Here is a 9,184-nt window from a genome sequence, read left to right as displayed (position 1 = left end):
GCCCTCTGAGTTCTGGCTAAGCTGAAAAAATAGGTTGGCACAACGCTGAGTTACGGTTTGAAAGATACAACTGTTTTAATGAGAGTCACACAAAGCTGAAATAAACTGAACTTTGCAAACGGATTGAACAACAATTTCCCTGGCTTACGTTTTTGAACAACCCATCAGGATCAAAATATCTGCTCTGAACACAAGAATTTATGTGATTCAACACCATTGTGGCAAATCTACATCCACAAGAGAACAGAAACTGTAGCGTATTCACTTATGTTTGGAGTTTACAATGACTGTAGTCACGTTACATCAAGGTTGCTTATTAAGGATGAAGCAATCAAGGAAATAAGATAATCAAATCATAGAGGTATTCCAATTGTGATCAACCAAATCACCCACTATATATTCTCCAATATCCAGTATCCTCCAAATCATGTCATAATATATTCTCCAATATTCTCAAATATCTCTCTTCCCCAAGAACAACATACAGATCATGGCTCTGTTTGATTCTTTTATAGAAGAACCAAAGAAGTTAAGCTTTTTTGGACAGTATTACTTTCTATAATACTGTATCTCGCCCTATTTATTTTTCACGTGACAAGTCTGAAATACATGTGTATTAGTTTGGATCACTAAGGATGTTGTCTAAAATACATGCAATTTTCGAATTTAGATAAGAGCGATGTAGAGATGACATTTCAAGAACCCATGGAAATTACTGATACAAGGAGCAGCAAGAAACCAAATACAGTATGAGGAAGAAAATACCCTCTACACAAGTGAACTTATCACAGTATTATAACGCATAATATTTTCATCGGCCTCCAGATAGGAGAAAATTTGAAACCGAGGAAGCATGTGTAAATACCGTTTGAGAAGTAGTAGAAGAAGGATACGACCACAAGGGGACACCATCACACCCTCCATCATGTTGTGTCAATTTTAGGCCACTTGCAGACAATTCTGGCGGAGCCAATGCGCCTTCCAGATACAACATAACTTGACGCATGCTAGGCCTAAATTTTGGCTCTGAATGAGAACATAGCAAACCAAGCTTCAACACTGTTTCCATCTCCTCTTTTACGTAATCATTACATAAATTTGGATCGACTGCCTGGAAAATGTCACCTTCGTTCCAGTAGGAAAACACTTGATCTACCAATATTAGATCATTAGGGGCAGCTTTGGGATCTATTGGCCTTCTCCCGCAGGCAACCTCAAGCAAAAATGCCCCAAAAGCATAAACATCAGTGCTTGTTGTGGCCTTTCCTGTTCTATTTTGCTCTGGGGCAAGGTACCCTAGTGTCCCAACCACATGAGTCGTCTGATGGTCTGCCCCACGATCATACAATCTTGCAAGCCCAAAATCACCTAATCTTCCATTCATTTCCCCGTCTAATAAAACGTTACTCGCCTTTATATCTCGGTGGATCACGACTTGCTCCCATTCTTCGTGTAGGTAAAGTAATCCAGATGCTACACTTTTGATGACTCGAAATCTTTGGTCCCAACTGAGAGTAAACTTAGGCTGGTCATGGATAAACTTGTCTAGGCTTCCATTCGGCATGTATTCATAGACTAACAGAAGTTCACTTTTACGCCGACAGTATCCCAATAGAGGCACCAAATTCCGATGGCGTAGTCGACCCATGCTTGCAATTTCTGCCACAAATTCTTTCATCCCCTGTCTTGATTCATGAGACACCCTCTTAACAGCAATCTCAGATTTAGACCTAGGCATCACACCTTTGTATACTTTTCCAAATCCTCCTCTACCCAGCATCTCCTTATCTCTAAACCCTTTAGTGGCCTTGTACAAATCTTTAAATTTGAACCTCTGAGGTGAGTAATCCCGCTCCCAATTTTCGAATTTAGATAAGAGCGATGTAGAGATGACATTTCAAGAACCCATGGAAATTACTGATACAAGGAGCAGCAAGAAACCAAATACAGTATGAGGAAGAAAATACCCTCTACACAAGTGAACTTATCACAGTATTATAACGCATAATATTTTCATCGGCCTCCAGATAGGAGAAAATTTGAAACCGAGGAAGCTTGTGTAAATACCGTTTGAGAAGTAGTAGAAGAAGGATACGACCACAAGGGGACACCATCACACCCTCCATTATGTTGTGTCAATTTTAGGCCACTTGCAGACAATTCTGGCGGAGCCAATGCGCCTTCCAGATACAACATAACTTGACGCATGCTAGGCCTAAATTTTGGCTCTGAATGAGAACATAGCAAACCAAGCTTCAACACTGTTTCCATCTCCTCTTTTACGTAATCATTACATAAATTTGGATCGACTGCCTGGAAAATGTCACCTTCGTTCCAGTAGGAAAACACTTGATCTACCAATATTAGATCATTAGAGGCAGCTTTGGGATCTATTGGCCTTCTCCCGCAGGCAACCTCAAGCAAAAATGCCCCAAAAGCATAAACATCAGTGCTTGTTGTGGCCTTTCCTGTTCTATTTTGCTCTGGGGCAAGGTACCCTAGTGTCCCAACCACATGAGTCGTCTGATGGTCTGCCCCACGATCATACAATCTTGCAAGCCCAAAATCACCTAATCTTCCATTCATTTCCCCGTCTAATAAAACGTTACTCGCCTTTATATCTCGGTGGATCACGACTTGCTCCCATTCTTCGTGTAGGTAAAGTAATCCAGATGCTACACTTTTGATGACTCGAAATCTTTGGTCCCAACTGAGAGTAAACTTAGGCTGGTCATGGATAAACTTGTCTAGGCTTCCATTCGGCATGTATTCATAGACTAACAGAAGTTCACTTTTACGCCGACAGTATCCCAATAGAGGCACCAAATTCCGATGGCGTAGTCGACCCATGCTTGCAATTTCTGCCACAAATTCTTTCATCCCCTGTCTTGATTCATGAGACACCCTCTTAACAGCAATCTCAGATTTAGACCTAGGCATCACACCTTTGTATACTTTTCCAAATCCTCCTCTACCCAGCATCTCCTTATCTCTAAACCCTTTAGTGGCCTTGTACAAATCTTTAAATTTGAACCTCTGAGGTGAGTAATCCCGCTCCCACTCTTCAAGAACTTCTGCAAATTTCCTCACCCTAGTGACATAACAAACCACTCCCCATATGGTTACACAAGTGAACTTATCACAGTATTATAACGCATAATATTTTCATCGGCCTCCAGATAGGAGAAAATTTGAAACCGAGGAAGCTTGTGTAAATACCGTTTGAGAAGTAGTAGAAGAAGGATACGACCACAAGGGGACACCATCACACCCTCCATTGGTTAAAACCTTCGATATCTTCTTGGGACCAACACGAGGCAGTTTAGGAAGTCGAGAGAGATCAAGTGATTGAGCCATACCATTGATCTTGAAACTCCATCCAAGAACATAATGGGAAGTTATTTGAATAGGGCCAGTTGCAGAGGAGAAGCCAACAAACATAGTTGGTTTTAAGACATGTGATAAATCATAGGATATCTGCAGAAGAGTTCTATTTGGCTTGGAATCATTCAGTGGAGCTAATGTAACAGAGATTTGCTTTTCTGTACCGTCATATTCAACCCAAAGTTGCATTGGTTGCCCACTGTTAAGTGTCAAATTATGAAACAAATCTTCACTATCCCAATACCCAGCTGTATTTGAAGATACAGATTTCATTCCATTAATATCAATACCAACATGGTTGTCGTCGATATCTTGAACTTCGACATTTTTCAATGAATCGAGTTCCACTCCAAAAATATGGTTGGAAAAATTGCCATTGTTGGTTTGATTGAGTAGGCCGAAGTATAATCCCGAACTGGCTCTTTCAAATCTTTTGCTCGGCGAAAGCACGAAAATAATTCCCTGACCACCCAAATTCTCATAGCCAGACACCATTGCAATAAAACGTTACTCGCCTTTATATCTCGGTGGATCACGACTTGCTCCCATTCTTCGTGTAGGTAAAGTAATCCAGATGCTACACCTTTGATGACTCGAAATCTTTGGTCCCAATCACCATTGCAAAAACAAAGTATGTAGAAAAGGAAAAGGCTGAGGCATAAGAGGAATTCTTGAATATAATGGGATCAGGGTAAAAGGCATGACCTTTCTGTAGTGTGGTGAAATTGGTTAGTTTCAGGAGACCGTTGGGCGTGATCTTTGCTATGCCGTCGAGGCTCAGATTTGCCGATCGAAATCCATTGTAAGAGAATTCATCGACAGATTTTGAGGTCGTAAGAAAACTGATTAAAATGTAAAAAATCAGTGCTCCAAATTTGAGAGGGAGATGAGACACCCTCTTAACAGCAATCTCAGATTTAGACCTAGGCATCACACCTTTGTATACTTTTCCAAATCCTCCTCTACCCAGTATCTCCTTATCTCTAAACCCTTTAGTGGCCTTGTACAAATCTTTAAATTTGAACCTCTGAGGTGAGTAATCCCGCTCCCACTCTTCAAGAACTTCTGCAAATTTCCTCACCCTAGTGACATAACAAACTACTCCCCATATGGCGAAAGGAAGAAGCAGGACGGATGAGAGAGAAAATCTCTAAATACATTGTAAATTCAGAGCGGCCAGTTTCTGAAGATCTCTCCCCATATGCACGTCATATTGCCGTATGTGTAGTCAAGAGGCTTGTATATATAGGAATATTCGCCTATTTTTTTTTTATTTTTTTTTTTAATAACCCAAAGATGTCCCAGCTTAGCCGAACTAAATCCTGGACCTCTAGCCCCCGACCCCTCAGTGACTAGTGGAGGTAAATAGCAGGTTGTGCCCTTGTTGGTTCCCAGGTTCCCACATGACTTTTACTCCTCTCAAGTGATTGAGCCATACCATTGATCTTGAAACTCCATCCAAGAACATAATGGGAAGTTATTTGAATAGGGCCAGTTGCAGAGGAGAAGCCAACAAACATAGTTGGTTTTAAGACGTGTGATAAATCATAGGATATCTGCAGAAGAGTTCTATTTGGCTTGGAATCATTCAGTGGAGCTAATGTAACAGAGATTTGCTTTTCTGTACCGTCATATTCAACCCAAAGTTGCATTGGTTGCCCACTGTTAAGTGTCAAATTATGAAACAAATCTTCACTATCCCAATACCCAGCTGTATTTGAAGATACAGATTTCATTCCATTAATATCAATACCAACGTGGTTGTCGTCGATATCTTGAACTTCGACATTTTTCAATGAATCGAGTTCCACTCCAAAAATATGGTTGGAAAAATTGCCATTGTTGGTTTGATTGAGTAAGCCGAAGTATAATCCCGGACTGGCTCCTTCAAATCTTTTGCTCGGCGAAAGCACGAAAATAATTCCTTGACCACCCAAATTCTCATAGCCAGACACCATTGTGATTGCCCCGTTTATTTTTTTTTTAAATTTTTTTTAAGTTCAATAAAATATGGATAATATTCAATCTGACAAAATTAATATTCAAAATAAATACTACAAATCTTAAATATAATTGTCCCTATTGGTATACAACATTAATTATTATAATGAACAAGGTTTTTTTGTGTTTTTTGCCTTTGATATTATCACAAAAGTTGTAACCCCACACACTTTAATTTATGACAATATATAGATTTTTAAATTTATTTAGTTGAACATATTATATCTTTTTATATTTGTTTTTATCAATATAATATCAATTTGACAAAGTAACATAATGATATATATAAATTAGTCAAGTTTGATAAGATTTGTACAATTGAGGATACTAGAAAATAGGCCATTCTTCTATTTGAAGCAAGTTGAACCCTAACCTTTTATATATTAAAAAAAAAATTACGGGGCGGGTTCGGGGTAAATTGTCATCACTAAGTGAGAATTGAATTTAGGTGTAGTAGAAAAATTTTGTTTTTGAATTTTAAGTTTTAACCATTTTCTTAATATATAATTAAAAAAAAAAAGAAATTTGTTAACTCGCCTTGCATTTTGAACTTTAATGACATGTTTTGTGATGAGAACTGAGACACGACTAATACTTGTCGAACACCGTCTAATTAATATTACATACTCAACGTGTTGTCGAGGCATTGTATGCGGAAGCAATAATTATAGCCTATAACTGGCTTGTTACATTTAACAATTTAAATTTCTATAATATGTTAAATATGCACATCAATGTAGGAACATGAACAAGGAAATTTAGGAGAACTGAAAGTGACTACACGTGAATAGGGGTGTTATGTCAAACCATTCACAGGAACATGAGGATGCACATTTTTTTATTTTTCTATTTAGAATTAATTTTTATTCCGACTTTCGGACGAGTAGGCCCAAGAAGCAAAAATTTGGCAAACAAATATGCGAAAGAGAGAGAAGTTAGTGAGCTTGCCTTATGTTGCTCAAGAGCTTCATCTCATTATATAAATTAAATTACGGGTTATTCTCAATTGAAATTGTAATGGATCTTAAAAATCATTCTATATCTTCAATCAAGATTTTAATGGATTTAAAATCCATTAAAATTAGGTGCCCCCAATTGAGATTTTAATGAAATTTTTTAAAATTTAGGTATCATCAATAATTTGTTGATTTATAAAAAATTTATTAATAGAGAGTTTTTAAAAGATTTGGATGGACTTCAAGTTAAAAAATACAAATAACCAAATCTTTTGAAATTTCATTATATTTTATGAGATTCTTATGGAATTTGTGAAAATCTATTCGAATCCACAAAATTCATTAGTATTATAATCTTCTAAAATTCATCAAAATCTTAATTGAGGACACCCCCATAAATTGATTTAAATTGTGAACGCTTTATTGAATGAGAGAATTACAACCAAAGTTCGAATAAACCGAATGGTTAAAAATACCTGATTTACGAAATAAAAGAGCTATTTCTTGACCTTACTTTTGACCTTGATTAAAAAATATAGAAACTATGGATCTTACATAGAGATAAAAATAAAATGATTCCTGATCTTTGTCAAGTCGTAACCATAGACTAGAGGTATACAATGGAACTTAGTCCCTTTTTAATTATTATTATTATTATTTTTTTTTTTTACAAGATTAGAATTTTATTTATTATTATTATTTTTTAAGACAACTCCAAAAACGAAAAACAGCAAGGTTTAATTATTTTGTCTAGCCTAGTCCTCACACTTTCTGCATGGGTCGAGTGTAACCCACTAGTAAATGCAAGTCTTACAGCGTCTATAACTATGCTTGACACTGTCACACTAACACATCTATTTTACGATTTTAGCACATATTTTTAAAAAAATTCATTTTCAACCGCACATTTTATGAAATTTATAACTATTTATTATTATTCAACCAAACATTTTCAATAATAATAATAATAATAACAACAACTATCTCTTGAAAAATTCTATGCCAAACAAGCTTTTAGACTACGATAGTAAACAAATCTATCCTCTTGAGCAAAAGTTGGCTCGTCTCACAAAAAAATTCAGTGGAGCTAATGTAACAGAGATTTGCTTTTCTGTACCGTCATATTCAACCCAAAGTTGCATTGGTTGCCCACTGTTAAGTGTCAAATTATGAAACAAATCTTCACTATCCCAATACCCAGCTGTATTTGAAGATACAGATTTCATTCCATTAATATCAATACCAACATGGTTGTCGTCGATATCTTGAACTTCGACATTTTTCAATGAATCGAGTTCCACTCCAAAAATATGGTTGGAAAAATTGCCATTGTTGGTTTGATTGAGTAGGCCGAAGTATAATCCCGAACTGGCTCTTTCAAATCTTTTGCTCGGCGAAAGCACGAAAATAATTCCCTGACCACCCAAATTCTCATAGCCAGACACCATTGCAAAAACAAAGTATGTAGAAAAGGAAAAGGCTGAGGCATAAGAGGAATTCTTGAATATAATGGGATCAGGGTAAAAGGCATGACCTTTCTGTAGTGTGGTGAAATTGGTTAGTTTCAGGAGACCGTTGGGCGTGATCTTTGCTATGCCGTCGAGGCTCAGATTTGCCGATCGAAATCCATTGTAAGAGAATTCATTGACAGATTTTGAGGTCGTAAGAAAACTGATTAAAATGTAAAAAATCAGTGCTCCAAATTTGAGAGGGACGGTAATCATTGTATTTATACTCACGGTGTGTAACTCATTTGTTTCAATGAAAGTTTTCATTCTTCCATTTCAATATTGACTAAGAAACTCATCACTGATTGACTAATCACAGGTCCTTAAGATCAAATTCTTTCTGCAACGGTTCAAAGATTCAAAAATGGGCAACCCCCAAAAGCTACTTTAATCCCTCATAAAACAAATTCATAATGTAACCATCAATAACTTAACCCGCAATACACACATGCACACTCTAAATATATATATATAGATAGAGAGAGAGAGAGAGAGAGAGAGAGAGAGAGACGCAAACATTGTAGTGGATAGAGCGTAAAGAGAGAAGAATTACCGGAAGAAATCGTTGGACTGTAGCTGGAGTTAAAGATGAAGATCAGCGACAGTAAGGAGATTTAGTTCAAATCTATCTCACCGCCTTGGCTGAGGTTTTCGGTTTCTCAAGGATGCTTGCAAACTGCAAAGATGGCAAAATAAGCCTATCTTAAATGGTGCAACGGTCTCTTGAATTGAAATTGTGATGAATTTAAAAAAAAAAATTAAATTAAATTTAGATATCTTTAATTGAGATTTTAATAAATTCATTAAAATCAATCGAGATTTTAATGAAATTCAATGAAATCGTATAAAATTTAGGTATCATCAATAACCGGTGCATTTATAAAAGTTTCATTAATAGAATAATTTTTATAGATTTGGGTGAATTTGAAGCTTAAAAATAGATATAACCAAATCTTTTAAAATTTCACCATATTTGATGGGATTCTTATGGAATTTGTTGAATTTTATTCAAATCCGCAAAATTCATTAGGATTTGTAATCTTTTAAAATTCATCAAAATCTTAATTGAGGACACCCCCATAAATTGATTTAAATTGTGAACGCTTTATTGAATGAGAGAATTACAACCAAAGTTCGAATAAACCGAATGGTTAAAAATACCTGATTTACGAAATAAAAGAGCTATTTCTTGACCTTACTTTTGACCTTGATTAAAAAATATAGAAACTATGGATCTTACATAGAGATAAAAATAAAATGATTCCTGATCTTTGTCAAGTCGTAACCATAGACTAGAGGTATACAATGGAACTTAGTCCCTTTTTAATTATTATT

General features: G+C 36.2%; 2 protein-coding genes across 2 annotated transcripts in view; both read right to left on the bottom strand.

Moving 5' to 3' along the window:
• The window catches only part of LOC111374450 (L-type lectin-domain containing receptor kinase IV.1-like), a 6,891-nt gene extending 5,039 nt beyond the window's left edge, over positions 1–1,852 (bottom strand). Inside the window, exons 1-2 of the mRNA XM_022997122.1 lie at positions 866–1,852; positions 3–21 (exon numbers count right to left, since the gene is read on the bottom strand). Of these exons, the coding sequence (XP_022852890.1) occupies positions 3–21; positions 866–1,780 (934 nt within the window). The 5' untranslated portion in view covers positions 1,781–1,852. The remainder of the gene's footprint in view (positions 1–2; positions 22–865) is intronic.
• Positions 1,853–1,867: 15 nt separating this feature from the next.
• Positions 1,868–8,065, bottom strand: LOC111374449 (L-type lectin-domain containing receptor kinase IV.1-like). The gene is given in 6 exon segments (XM_022997121.1): positions 1,868–3,141; positions 3,143–3,158; positions 3,161–3,876; positions 4,001–4,534; positions 4,788–4,986; positions 7,434–8,065. Coding segments are annotated over 6 exon segments (3,225 nt in total). The 3' UTR covers positions 1,868–2,013.
• Between the last annotated feature and the right edge of the window lie 1,119 nt (positions 8,066–9,184).

Source organism: Olea europaea, unplaced genomic scaffold (genome assembly GCF_002742605.1).
Source record: "Olea europaea var. sylvestris unplaced genomic scaffold, O_europaea_v1 scaffold1252, whole genome shotgun sequence".
Lineage (NCBI taxonomy): Eukaryota > Viridiplantae > Streptophyta > Magnoliopsida > Lamiales > Oleaceae > Olea > Olea europaea.
The sequence above is the reverse complement of the archived record's forward strand: the minus strand, read 5'-3'. Positions and strand labels throughout refer to the sequence as shown.